Genomic DNA, 14,604 nt, shown 5'->3' with positions numbered 1-14,604 from the left:
TTCACAGAGACACTCCTGCTCTACATGACCAACATTATTTCACATGCAACATTCAACTCATGGGTTTTTTACACCGAGACTGCAGGAGTGACAGGACAGGTGCTGGAGCCCTCCGCTGTCTATCTCTGCTCTGTAGCTGTTAAATTCTAATTACAGAGGCTGAACACAAGAATAGAAATGTTTCTTTAAGAGTATAATTCATGGAAGCCAATTTCTGCCAATGTAACTCAAGTAACTCAAAAAATTACTCATTCATTATTTTGAAAAATGTTCTCTTTACAACCTTAAAGGAAAAAAAAGTTGAGAAACAGTTTAAAAATGCAAATAAAAAAATAATGCAAACTATATATTGAACTGAATACAGTACAAAGACAAGATAATTAATGTTCAGACTGATAAACTTAACTGCTTTTGTAAATATACACTCATGTTTGGAACATTGAACATGTAAACACGTTAGCTGGTAACAGGTGAACATATCATGGTTGGGTATAAAGGGGCATCCTCGCAAATAGTCCAACAGTTTAAGTACAACGTCTCCCATCAAAGCATTTAGGGATTTTACCATCTACACTCATAATATCATTAAAAGATTCAGAGAATCCAGACAAATCTCTGCACATTATGGGCAAGACTGAAAACCAACATTGACTGCTAGTGACATTTGATCTCAGGCAGCACTGCATTAAAAATCAACATGATTGTAAAAATGATATTACCACATGGGCTCGGGAAAACACTGGTAAACCCTTGTTGGAATACACAGTTTGTAGCCGCATTTTCAAATGCAAGTTAAGATTCTGCCATGGAAAGTGAAAACTGTATATCAACAACATCAAGAAACACCACCAACTCATCTGGGCCTGAGCTCATCTAAGATGAACTGGGCCTCAGGGATGCACCTGTACATTTCAGCGAGACAGTGCCACACTACATTCAGCACGTGTTACAACATCGTGGCTTCGTAGTAAGAAAGTGTCTCCCATTAAAAACTGGTGGTGCCTTATGAAGCCCAAAATACGACAACGGAGACCCCGGACTGTTGAGCAACTTGAGTCGTAGATCAAGCAAGAATTAGAAGGACTTTCACTTTCAAAACTTCAACTCTTAGTGTCTGCAGTTCCCAAACACTTACTGAGTGTTGTTAAAAGAAAAGGTGATGTATCACAGTGGTAAACATGCCCTTGTCCCAACTTTTTTGGAATGTGTTACAGGCATTAAATTCATAATGAGTGCATCTTTACAATTAAGAATAAAGCTAATCATTTTGAACATTAAACACCTTATCTTTGTACTGGATTTAACTGAATATAGGGCAAAAAGTAATTACAGTTCATTGCAGTCTCTTTTTATTTACATCTGACACAATGTCCCAGCTTCCTTTGGAATTGGGGTAGTATTTTGAGATAAGTCATTATTTTGAGAACGATTATAATGTCTTACAGGGTCTCTTGTTTTTTAAACGCATAGTGGTAGAAATGGACTTCCATAATAATATAATATGTGGTATGATTGAACGGGCACAAACATAAATCATCACTCCTCCCACAGTTGTTATGATCCAAGTGCTTTATTATTTTTAAACCTCAACTTGTTTCAAACAAACTGTAGACACCCATAATCCAGACGGTGGCAGCTGGTGGTTTTACAAGTTACCCTGATCTACAAATGCAGTTCATCTGCTCAAAATCATTAGGAGGAACTTTAAATTAAAATTACTAATGAAAAACAACTGAAATCAACTCAAAGCATGCAACACCAAAATATATAAACATTATTTATAAGACTATTATTACAAACTCTGCAGCACTGTCCTGAGAATGAAATAAAAGCATGTTTATTGATCTGTTTATTGAACTACACACTGTTGGTATTCAGTATGGTTGATTATTTCAGTTTGTGTGGCTCCTCACTCTCCAGGTTTTTGTCTCAGTCTCATGACAGACCTGTAGAGAAAAGAAAATTTCATTAGACAACCTTCATACTTCCCATCATTAATAATAATAGTTTATTAGTATCTGAAAACTACAGTGCAAAAAGAAAAAAATGGTTATATATAACATTCAGAAATATGTTAAAACTACTCCACCTTGAGGTTATACTGGGTACTGCAACACATTACATCAGATCCATGACGTGCTCAGTGCAAAGTCATTTGGTTATGACGTCTGGATGACTAAGTGTTTATGCAAAGCCTCATTATTTTACAGTGTTAAATCAAGTGTAACAAGAACGGCAAAAACAAGACTGCAGAGAGAATGGACTGATTTGATATATAATGAGAGCAAGGATAAAACTACATTGTGTCTTTCAAAAACAAAAACATACATTAGTGGTCCAACATGGCACTGCTGGCCTGTCAGACAAACCTTTTAACAAGCTATAGATCCTTATGTAATCTTATTTCACACAAATGGCCAGACACATTTCTTGTGTTACATTTTTCACTCACCGTTAGCGAACTTGCACTGTTTGAGCACCTCACTGAAGCCCTCACAGAGTTTGAGGTCGCTCTGGTTTTGGGCACATTCGATGAACTGTTTGAGCTCGTAGGAGCAGGCCTGCTGCTGCTGAGGGGCCTCCTGCTGGTACATGGACTGTGGCTGCTGATACATGGGCTGGGCTTGGTACGGCTCCTACAAGACACAAGACAGAAGATGATGGGATCACTCAGCTTTACTGTACGTGTGGTATTTTAAAAGTAAGTTCATGTTAGTGAAGAGGAACAACTGCAGGTTGTACCCCAAATCTGATTTTTGTCTGTGTAAAAATGAATCATTTGTACATTTATGCAAGAGTCAAGATGTCTCACATGTCATTTATGATATATGATTAAGCTTTGTGATTATGATTTCTTTAAAATTATTATTAAATACAGACAAATAAGATCTGACATCTGATACTTTTCATATATGATATTTTCATGATAACTGGAATCACTGGAATCTGTGAGCATTCCAGTACAAATTTATGTTGTACTAAAACTATAAAGCTCATTTACTTATTGAGGTTTTCTGTAAATGTCAAGAAATGCTGCTAGCAGCTCCCTGTACTTTTTGTGTTCTATTTAATTAAACATACAATTAAAAGGCATTTCAACCAAGCTTTGTGTTGGTTGTCATTCTAAATGTTGGCAAGATTTTCAATTTACAGCAAATATATATTGGCTTCAAATATCGGTTTCCTTGATTAGCCTACTAATAATTGTTCTCAGCCCTGATTAAAAATGTCAGTCAAGCTCTACCCACAACCCAAATTTAGTTGTTTGCCTATGAGCTAATATTTTATGAGAGGAACTTCACTGGTACTTCTTAGGTCAATAAATTAAATAACTCCATTGCACTAAGTTAACTGCTTGCCATTTTAGTTTAGTTATGACAGAAACCCTGTTTCACCATCTTAAGAAAATCTATTCTTCCTCCATGTCTTGCCATGTCTCTGTTATTATAAACATGCCTACTTTCAACCAGTCGCTTTCGTGTGCTTCTGAGCATGAATACACTGACATGATAAAAACACCAACAAACCCAGAGCAAAAGCAATCTCTGATCAATCAATGAATCTGGTTAAAGGAAGACATTCTAGTCAAGGTGTTTACATTTATAGTTGAAAATAATTATGGTATTGCCTTAAACTGGTTATTGTTTACTATATACATATAATCACACCCACTTGTCTGTGGATTACAGCAAATGTAATGTATGTTTCATCAGTAAACACACAGGCCTGTTTTTTGGTTACTGCTGTCCTACCGACTGTAGGTCAGACACACTAATCTGTCCTCATGCTCTTCCAGTCCTATGACCAGCTAAACCTCAGTTTATTTATTTACCTGATAGGTGACGTCAGGCCTGGCAGGCTCTGAGTGTCCTCCACTAAAGCCTCCAGTCATGGCGTGGCCGATGGTGTGTCCTACTGCAGAGCCTACTGCCACTCCAGCAGCTGTAGACGCCATCTGGGCAAACATACCAGGCTGCCTGGGGGGTGCAGCTGGAGTGCCCACGGCTGATGGAGGAGCCTGCATTGGAGCCGGGGCATAAGAGGGGGGTGGTGCAGCCCTGGCCATAGGTGGTGGTGAGGGTGGTGCCCGGCTGTAAAGAGACAGTCATTTTATAAGTGCAATCTCAGTAAAATCAACAACTGACATTTTTAGGACTGACAACATACAGATATATCGATATTGTGATATTACACTAGTTATGATATTAGATTTTGGATATCATCGTACCGTGATGTGGTACAAGTTGTATTTTTTTGGTTTTAAAGGCTGCATTACAGTAAAGTAAATTTTCTGAACTTATCAGACTGTTCTAGCTATTGTATTATTTGCATTTACCCACTCATTCATTATATCCACATTTCTGATGATTATTTATTAAACATTTCATTGTTTTAATATCTTGTGAAAGCACTACTCTAGTCATCTCTGCAATATTGCTGTAATATTAATAGAGTATTGATAAAAATACAGTGATATTTGTTTTTGTCTGTTGTCTAGCCCTGAACACTATGGCTGCACTCAAGCCTCAGTGTTCGATTATGATTTATTGCTCAGATCAGTTTTTTTTAACTGGTCATGGCCTTGAGCTGACATGCATGTGCAAAAGAACAATAATAAATATTTCATATACAGCACACTGTTGCATGAATGTAAATATGGAGGACATTGAAGTCAGACTTTTCTGTTTCATTTAAAATTTGATGCACAGTAGAAGTCAGCAAATAGCTTCAGATGAAGATTTCATCCAGCTGCATCTGTTAGCCCGTCTCCACAAGAATCTTACGAAGAGACGCTTAAGGAAAACAAAAACAAAAAAATCCACATGAATTCTGACATGATTGTTGACACTGAGGTCACACTGGGAAAAAAACAAACAAACAAAAAAATCAGACCTGCATCTGATTTCAGACGACAGAAAATCAGATTTGAAAAGATCAGATTCCATGTCATTTGTGATGTTTACACCATCATGAAAAAAAAATCTGATCTGAGTCACATTTGGGACACTTTTGCCTGCAGTGTGAACATGCTTTGGTATAATTTTTATTTTTTTTTTTCAAAAAAAGCTTATATTCTAACTTCCTTACACAATATTAAAGTATGACAGTTAACTGCCAATGCAAAGCTTCAAAAAAACACAATGATCAAGTCTTGAGAAAAGAGGGCATATGCAAGTAATCAATAATCAAACTTTCTGTCTTTAGACCTTAATCGGGACAAGCACTGTTAGAAAACCTCTGAATTTCAAATAAAAGCTAATAAAATGTGAAATGGTGATAAAACAGTAGCAAATAAGTGTGCTCCAGCAGCTCAGTGTGAAAACTGAACGTGGCCCTTACAGACGGGGCCACTTCAGGTCATGGATATGAGGTTTCCTCTGGACAGTCTGGCATCAGAGCCAGTGATACATATTACAATATGTTGCACTATTAGTATCCAGTAAAGTCCGCAGCATTCGTGTAATAATAATACCTAAATTAGATGTTGCTAACGTGGTCCCATATCAGAAAAGTCCTTATTTAATAATGGAGATATGTTGACAAATCAGTTAGAAGTATTAACTGTCCATGTAATAAGACAGAACACAGACTATTTCAAAAATGTTCTACTCAATTTATCTGCAAGTTCAAGGGAAACAGATCCGAGCTGCCTGTGGTTTGATGTAACCTCACAGTTTTAAAAGGTTTACTTTTGACGATATGATGCCTTAAACCATGAAGACCATGACACAGATAACACAATATGACCTTCACTTATTAAAATCAATGACATTCAAGCAAACGCAGTTTTCTACAAAGGAAAGATATTCAGGTAAACAAATAAATTCATCATAAGTTAATTATAGCGTCCACTTATAGATAATATCTCTGACAAACACTGGCTAACACATGCTACGTAACTGTAACGCTTTGCTAGCTGCGGCATTAGCCTCCACACCATCCTCACAACTTTAAACTAACCTAAAACATTTAATATTAAATATAAACGTTACCTGGCTGGCGGGGGCATCCTGGATGTCCTGCTTCTGCTTCCTCGGGGCATCTTTAAAATATTAGTATATAAGCGAGTCTGACGGCTGATAAAAGACAGAGACGATACTGAGTAACGTTACACTCGCTCAGTTATGTGTCGACCTTTGGCTAATCCGGAACTTTCTCTGTGTTACATCATTTGTCTCCCGGCTAACTTCCGGTATGACGGAATGACGTTTACCTCAGTGAAGTTGAAGAAAAACTGTCATATGACATTACATTATATATATACCGTATATAACAGAATATTTTTGGGTGGATTTTCAGCATTATATAAGAAAGAAAACTGTGCATTTTATCTGCAAGATCAATACATTTTTATGTGTTGAAGGTAAGGAGAAGGATAAACATATTGTGCTTTTTGTACAGTCAATTTAATTACTGGGCAAGTCCTGTTATCAAAAGAAGAGATGGACAGTCTTTAAACCATACCCATCTTTTGCATCAATGTGGACTCATGTCAAGGGCTCTTAAGAATAAGATGGCAATTAAAACTAATCAGGTGTTAGACACATTTCTTATAGACAGAAGATACATGTAACTTAATATGTACTCCTGGTATAGGCAGTTTTTTGTGTACATACTGTTAATGTACATAATGTTTCTTTTAAAAATTAAATTTAAACAATACAGAATAAGTATGCCAAATGTTTTTGTGAGTTTCATGAAACTCTCTTTTTTGTTTTATTTATATTGATGATATGATTATTATTTAACATATATTTGAGGCTGCTTGGTAACAAGCAAACAGGCATTGCTAGGCTGTGTTAAGCATGAAAGCATGACTAACACTGCACATTAAATGACACAAAGTAACAATTCATTTCTGAGTTTAATAGGTTTAATCTTGAGTAAACAAACCTATATATAAATGTGCAAAGCCAAAAATTATTTTCCTCTTCTGTTTCAAACAAAAATATCCAGTCATTTACCAGTATATTATAGCACTGACAAGCTTTTTTATAAATGTACAGTAGTGCATAAACATACCTGACTGCACAACCAAGAATTATATACACACACTTATGAGCATAAAATTATATCATATGTAGCCATATTTTCAAAAGATTTATAAGGATTTAAATAAAGAAAATTAATTGCTTTTTTTTCTTTTCTTTTTTCAAATTAAGCAGTAAAGCCAAAGAGAAAGACATGTTACTCTCTTTTCCCTTTTTTCTTTTTATCTGAAAATCTGTGTCGATGATGGTGTCCACCTCCTCGTCCTGATCTGTGTCCTTTCGATCTTCGGTCTTCCCACGCTGGCATAGGTGGCTCGATTTCCCCTGGTCGTCCTCCTCTGTCTGGTACACTGCCCATCAGCGTCTAGTGAGACCAAAGAAAATTTAGAAACCACCAGATATCTTCGTTCAGAACCACAACCATACCATAACTGTTGTATCAGTTGTACCTTGTAGACGGGGGTGCTTGTTCCAGCCTTGACTGGCTCGATGAAGGACTGATCCTCTCTGGCTGCAATCAGAAGAGACGGGGAAACTCGGGAGGAGCCAGTGAGGGATGACAGAGGAGGCACTGAGGCTAGCGCTTCACTGCGTTCCTGGAAATAAAAGACGGATTGAACCGAGATGTTTGTTTTTAGCATGATGCACAGTGATGTCTCTGCTGTGTCCCCAGATCACCTGCAGCAGCAAGACGAATATTTTGACAGGACCTAAGACAATGAAACGAGTACCGAAGGAGTCACTTGACAAAAAAGTAGCCAGCAGCAATTATTGATGAATGCTTTATGAAACTTTTAGCCACACTGTGCCCTTACACACACAGTGAGGGCAGAAGACCCTGAATAAAACCTAACAACTAGATGATCAACTTGTCTTTCAATGTTGTTAAAGTGAGTGAGCTCAAATAGATGCCTACCTTTTGTTTTTCTCCCCATGCAAATGATTCTAGTGTAACCTGGAAGCGTTTGATCATCATCTGTCTTCGACACTGATAATCCTCTGACAGAACCTGATTGATCTTCTTAACTTGTGTCTGACAAACAGAAATGACAAAAGGTTGAAATGTTCATCTTACAGAGTTGCGTATGATGTATAATGGACTGGTAACAGGCCTGACAACATACCCACTGCTCTGTGCTGAGGCTGGCATTAAGAAGTGGGTTTGTCATGTCTCCACAGGGTAGGCGAGCGAGCCTCGACTCCACCTGCATTAAAATTACATTTTAAAATTCCAATCAGTTTGGAGTCAAGATTTATACGCAGTTCAGTCTCTCAAATAATAGACTCACCTCACTCAACACATCTGTAAACTGAGAGGAGGCGTCCATGTCCAGAGCACGCAGCAGTAATATCCATTCTGCCTGCATCTCCGCCTCCCTTTGCTCAGAAACATCACCATCTTCATCTTCCACAGTGAGTTCATGGCTGTGATCTTCAACTCGCTGCTCTTTTTCTTTTTCAGACTTCTCCTCTGTTGTCTTTTCCTCAGGATGCAGTTCTTTATGCTTGGTTATCCGAGCTGCTTGTAATTCTGATACGAGGAACTCTAAAGGATCGAACAAGACTTTTATATATAACCATTGTTCAAAAAACTGCCAGTAAATGTAGAAAGCCATGGGTTCCATTACCTTAAACACAACTCTACAACAGAACCCAGTGGACTTTTTCTCACCAGTAACTTTGTTGAGGATGGACGGTCCCATCACCTCTGAGGTCAGCACAGTGAGGGGGCAGAACATGTCTGACAGTAAATCTCTCAGCTCTCCCACCAGCAACACGTCACCTGTCCTGTTTGAGTCTGAAAAAAAACAAGAGAAAGAGAGGACAATTTTATCTAGAGAATATTTCCTAATGTGATTTATATTAAAATTCATGCAGTAACAAGTACAGTAAAAAAATACCATAAAGAAAATACAACAACTCTGCAAAGTTTTTTAACATTTCTTATAATGCGTGCAACCAAATCTCTGTCCAATTATCCATTTTATAGGGCAATAATATATTACTTAATTAAAAAAAATAATCTTAGTATAATGCCAAAAACGGTGTAATTTACAACGTGTGCAGTCATCCTTTATCATTATATATCATATATCTGTATAAATGACAGGTTTATATATTATAGTTTGATTTTTTATATATATATTTTATTCTATTTTCATTTTATTTGTATTTCTATTTATTGCTCACTCTTTTTCCACCTGTACTTTTGATCCTTGAGCTGTTGAAACGAGTGAATTTCCCAAGTAAGGGATCAAGAAAGTTTATCTTATTTTATAATATAGCACAGGACAACTTGCACTTTCATTCGTACAGTGTAATAGCCCCATTTATAATTGGAATCTCCTTTAGCAGGACATGCATATATTTTTTTCTATTTTCTGTTACAGGTAGATTGATGTGTCAGCTGATATTAGCAGATATATTGGTATCCATGTGCAGGACATGTTGCCCAATGAGTAATAAGAAACTGTGGTACAGAAATGAAATACACATTTCAAAACAGCATCACCATGACATACTTTGTCCAAATGAACGCAAGTGCATTTGTCAGCTCTATATATACTGTATATACTGCATTTGTATATATTGAGGGCACAGTTTGGGGATCCTTATCTGTCAAACAATAATAACAGCATGGGACACTCATTCATCATCTCACCCCTCTGTCCTCTGGGTGCAGGTATAGAGCACAGATGTGCAAAAGGACTCTCTTTGGGAGAAGCCTGATCTCTGCAGCCACAGCAGTCTTCAATAACAGGCCTGAACCTGTCTGAAGGTGTTCTGTTATCCATTATATTCTGTTACTGTGTGTTGTTTGTTATCTCATGTGTACAGTGTTGTGGAAAGGAATTTCTCCTTGGGGACAATAAAGCCAAGGTTAAAGTCAACAACAAAAAACAGACTATAAGAGTCACTGACCTTAAAAATCCTTAAATTGTTGGGCTTAAGATTTTTGATTTTTTCAAAGGCATAAAAGAAAGTATATAAAAACAATATCATTGTCGATCACAATGTTTTCCTTATGGACATCGGCATATGCCAATTCAGTAGATATTGGCCAACCTTACTGTATATATTGATATATATTATATTATATTATATTGTTTATATTGATGTTTCGATATTTTGACATAGATATGATGCTTATTTATCAAAAATCTCATTGTATTAATATTTAATGAAAGTACAAATATCATCCCTACAATATTGTTGCAATATAATATCAAGGTATTTGAGCAAAAATATTGTAAATATTTGATTTCATCCATATCACCCAGCTCTAATTTCACTATTTATATACTGTATTCTGTATACTGTATCTTTGGCATAAATATCTCCTTAGTAATTAATACATTTCTATCTTAATTTGTCAACAATTTAAGAAAAACAAACAAACAAAAACAATACACAGCCACTATGCTCCCAAAGAGGAGAACAACAAAAACACATCATAGATATAAATTATACTGTACACTACTAAAAACACAGTAATGAACAGATCTGCATATTATTCTACTGTATGTACGAGCAGACTGGACTCTAGTTTACTGCATCAAACACTACAGAGAAACACTTTATAACAGACAGACAGATGTTCATAACAGACACCTTGTAGGTCTGGACAGACAGTCCTGAGCTGTGCAGTCAGCCAGGTGAGCAGTGGACAGGGCAGTTCATCACATTTACACCCTGACAGACAGGAGCCACCTGCAGGGTACCTGAGCAGGAAGTGAACAGGACAGGTGAAATCACACCTGCAACAGCTTAGCAACCACAAGCATATAATGCAGCAACTGTCCTGACATACAGGACAAACCAGAATACTGACATGAAAACATGACATATTTAGCTATATGCTGAGTCACTGAAGAGCTTATGAATCCAAACTAGCATTTTATGACTAACATTAGCTTATAACAACAAATAAAAGTAGGTGACTAAACGCAGTAAACAACAACGTTACGTCAGTCAAATGTTACTTACCCTAAAGCTTTAATCGCTGAAACTGTCCCTGCACTCCTCTCCATTGTCACTACACTGCTAAACTACAACTATATAAAACTATATGTGTTACAGTAAGTCAGCTCCACTCAACTGATGAAGTTCAACCGTGTGTTCAGAGGGTGCTTCCTCTTCTCACGGTGTGTAATGGTCGGTGACACACCGCCACCTGCTGGCCGGAGTGTGTACAGACATTACTTCTTTATAACCACGAACAAAAAAGAGGAAGAGGAAAACAAGTTTTTTTTAGTTTCCTTGGTACTACACAAAAATGTTTCAAATAACAGTGAGCCATTAATTAAATACAAAAAAGAAAATAATAATAATAATGTAAAAATATGTTGTAAGTGTATTTAATTCATTTAAACAGCAGTTTCAAAACAAAGTTAAAGTGCTTTACATGGTTGAACCGGGATTAAGATATTTCAGGACTGCAGTTATGCAAATAAAATCAAACAACTAAAATCATGCATAGATAAATATGAAATAAAGCACCTAACAATGATATAATATAGAGAAAAGTTTCACATGCTTTCAGAAGCTGAATTTAGTGTGTAGTTTGTGATAGTAACAGGAAATAATTCAAATAACACTGAGCTATAAAATAAATACGAGACAAAAAGTTTTTTAAAATTTCAGAAATATCTAAATGAAAAGAAAATGTGGTTTATACAATATACTCTACATTTCCACCTGTTTAAAAAAGTTAAAGAAATAATTTAAACAAAACATGAAGTATAATTATAAAAGACTTTACATAAATAACCTAAATAGGAAAATGTATATATAGCAATTATAAAAATTTAAATAATTATGTAATATAATTTAGCACCTGTTTACACAATCTAAAGCCATTTCAGTTTTTTAGGTTTGATTGTCACCAAAGTAGTAGTAGAAGTAGTAGCTGTCATAGTAGTAATAATAATCATTTTTTAAACTTTATTTTACTTTACTTTACTGTCACATCTCTCCTTAAGAGGAACAAATTATTCCTGACAGAAATGAAGTGATGTGTTTTACATTTTTCTCCACTAGGAGCCACTAGAGGTCTGGGATGGACTGTTGATATTTGTTACTATGCAAAAAGTAAAACCAAATATATTTAAGTGCAGTTTGATTTCAGATGCTTGTACCACTTGCCAATTTCCACTTTATGCTTAATACTGCTGAGTCACTGCATTTCAAAAGGGAAAACTACATTTATCTGAGAGCTTTAGTTACTTGTTACTTTGAAGGTTTTACACACATAAAATGACCGACTCATTAGATATGAAGGTCTGTAAAAAAAATTTGTTAAAATAAGTGCCACCTCAAGAATAATAATGTGACAACAAACTTTTTGTATAGCATCTGTCATACAAGAATCCAGCTCAAAGTGCTTTACAGTGAGGAAATTACATGCACCAAGTGGTTCACCTAAGAAAGATACAGGATGAACATAAAAACTGTGATATAACTCCATAAGTAATATAAAGTAAGACTGATAAAAATAGGTAAAATAAGATGAAGATGATAATAATACTACAAAAGAATGTCATTTATAATTTTCAGGAGCAACTCTACATATTGGAGTCTTTTAGTTAGGAAACATGTAAATATATTTTACTGTTAATTTTATTTAAATAAAATTGTATCACTGCTCACTTTGAATGCATCCATAAAACAGCTCTCAAACTGAATTTAGTAGTTGTAGCCAAACACAAACTCTCTGAGGATGCATATACAGCAGCTCACATCCTCTGCTCAGGGGTGGATGTAACTTACTGAAGGTGATTTTTCCTGACTAAGAAAATCATGATATATGGTGTCACTCAGCATGTATTGGCTCTGCTATAATATTCACCTCATCTTCATTATGATCAGTATCTTTAATATTTATGGGTCCTTTATACTCTGAGCATAATTCGACACAGTCAGCACTCTCAACACCATCACAGGTCCTGCTGATGCAGCTAAAGTTTACTTCAGCGGAGCTGCTGGTGCACACAGAGTGTTATATATACAGTATATTATCGTTGTCAGCACTTGATTCTTTGATTTCAAACATCAACAAGGCTTTTGTGGTTGCCAGTTGGCTCGGGTGTAGCTTTGAGTCAGTTTCTTCACACGTCCTGCAGAGGCTTTAACAGCAGAAGATCTTGAACTTAAGTGGTGCCACCAGTCTGAGAACACAGTGGGAAAGTGTCCTGTGGTCTGACTCACGAGCAGCAGGCATCAGTTTTATTGTAATAAATAGTGAGAGCAGCTGATATTTGTCTTGAATCTTGCTTAAGTCTAATAAGACCAGAGTTGAGAGGGTCACTTTAATTAATATGTGGTCAGTAAACTAGTTAAGTATCAAATATTAACGTATTAACTTTTGGATTGCCACAGTGCCAAATATGGAGGAATTATTTGACCAACTATAATGTTTTATGTTTTTTGTTGGTTAATTAATTGTATGTTCACATATTTCTTCTTTTCTTCTTCAAGCAGGACTGTCCCTTCCTCTGACATACGACTGTACGCAGTGCACACGCTCAGGCAGACAAACACATCTGCTTCATTAGCTTTGTCTCAATATGTTGTTGTGGCTGACTGTGCGTGCACATGTGTTCTTGTTACTTCACAACAGGCGGTACGTTCGTCACACTCACAGCACAGGCTCCTCCACCAGCAGCCTGTAAACTAAGCAGGGACAATGAGGACAGTGGCAGTGGACATCAAGACTTCTGCGTTTGGTCGGTCCCTGCTGCCATATGTACAGAAGCTGTGGCAACAAAAGCCTCGCCATGCGTCACGATGCTTCATCTTTTATTCCCCTGACACTGCCCCCTGCTCCATGAAACCCTGTGGGGGGCTGAACTTTGACCTGTGGCAAGCGGCCAGACAAAGCAGGCAGACACTCCCCTCTGCTCAGTGGTCTTGATCCTGCACGGTGGACTTGTTGAGCACTTGTTGAGTGGACAGATGACTGAAACAGTGGCCACAGTCATATTTACTGCCATACTTCAAAATATATACAGTATGTTGGAGATGAAAAACATTTGTTAGTTATTTGTGCAGTTCAGATCATGCAAACAGTGCAGGGTTCAAAATGTATTATGGAAAAAATAATATTTAAGCAAATATATATTTGGAGTCTTAAAAATAATTATCTGTGCAAAAATCTTTTTAATTTGAGATTTCAGTTGCACTCTGACCTTAACTTGGAACCCTGTCGGAGAAGGTCTACAAAGACCCCTTCTATGGTGTAATGGTTCCACCCAGAACCCTCTCTGGGGGTTGTACCTTTCCATCTTCTAAGGGTGCAAACAAGAACCTGCCCAGGGGGTTCTACAGAGAACCTTTTTATATTCCAAGGGTTTCATCTAGAGTTTCTACTGGGAACCCTTTTATATATTAATATATAGCCTACTTTTTACTTACTTGGTCATTTGGCAGTAGTTGTGTAGAATTTGGTAAACACAATAAACAACGTATTTTATCATTTCATCTGGTACTATTTGCCTTTTATTTTACTGTATTTTATCTTATTTTACCTTTTATCTATTATTTGGTGTTTTAATTTATTTTATTTTAATTTATTTATTTACTTTATTTTGCTATTTTGTGTTTTTTATCTATT

The 14,604-nt window shown here is 36.5% G+C and overlaps 2 protein-coding genes across 2 annotated transcripts; both read right to left on the bottom strand.

Moving 5' to 3' along the window:
- Positions 1-1,551: 1,551 nt before the first annotated feature.
- chchd2 (coiled-coil-helix-coiled-coil-helix domain containing 2) lies at positions 1,552-6,158 on the bottom strand. Its single transcript, XM_084716978.1, has 4 exons — positions 5,994-6,158; positions 3,833-4,091; positions 2,453-2,636; positions 1,552-1,946 (listed from the first exon to the last, which is right to left on the bottom strand). Exons 1-4 carry the CDS (start codon positions 6,041-6,043, stop codon positions 1,936-1,938), a joined length of 504 nt encoding a protein of 167 aa, XP_084573104.1. The 5' UTR covers positions 6,044-6,158; the 3' UTR covers positions 1,552-1,935.
- Positions 6,159-6,846: 688 nt separating this feature from the next.
- On the bottom strand, positions 6,847-11,141 carry LOC146328122 (uncharacterized). The gene is made up of 7 exons (XM_084716351.1): positions 10,980-11,141; positions 10,605-10,714; positions 8,282-8,790; positions 8,117-8,197; positions 7,909-8,025; positions 7,442-7,588; positions 6,847-7,356 (listed from the first exon to the last, which is right to left on the bottom strand). Exons 1-7 carry the CDS (start codon positions 11,021-11,023, stop codon positions 7,189-7,191), a joined length of 1,176 nt encoding a protein of 391 aa, XP_084572477.1. The 5' UTR covers positions 11,024-11,141; the 3' UTR covers positions 6,847-7,188.
- Between the last annotated feature and the right edge of the window lie 3,463 nt (positions 11,142-14,604).

Source organism: Lutjanus erythropterus, chromosome 4, assembly GCF_056507025.1.
Source record: "Lutjanus erythropterus isolate fLutEry1 chromosome 4, fLutEry1.hap2, whole genome shotgun sequence".
Lineage (NCBI taxonomy): Eukaryota > Metazoa > Chordata > Actinopteri > Lutjaniformes > Lutjanidae > Lutjanus > Lutjanus erythropterus.
The sequence above is the reverse complement of the archived record's forward strand: the minus strand, read 5'-3'. Positions and strand labels throughout refer to the sequence as shown.

Bases quoted from the DNA above. Each gene is read 5' to 3' on its own strand.
- chchd2 (XM_084716978.1), bottom strand. From the start codon at position 6,043: ATGCCCCGAGGAAGCAGAAGCAGGACATCCAGGATGCCCCCGCCAGCC. The intron at 4,092-5,993 runs GTAACGTTTATA...GTCTCTTTACAG, and splicing joins AGGATGCCCCCGCCAGCCAG to CCGGGCACCACCCTCACCAC. The intron at 2,637-3,832 runs GTAAATAAATAA...TGTGTCTTGTAG, and splicing joins GGCCTGACGTCACCTATCAG to GAGCCGTACCAAGCCCAGCC.
- LOC146328122 (XM_084716351.1), bottom strand. From the start codon at position 11,023: ATGGAGAGGAGTGCAGGGACAGTTTCAGCGATTAAAGCTTTAGG. The intron at 8,791-10,604 runs GTGTCTGTTATG...GTTTTTTTTCAG, and splicing joins TGTCTGTCCAGACCTACAAG to ACTCAAACAGGACAGGTGAC. The intron at 7,589-7,908 runs GTAGGCATCTAT...TTTTATTTCCAG, and splicing joins CATGGGGAGAAAAACAAAAG to GAACGCAGTGAAGCGCTAGC.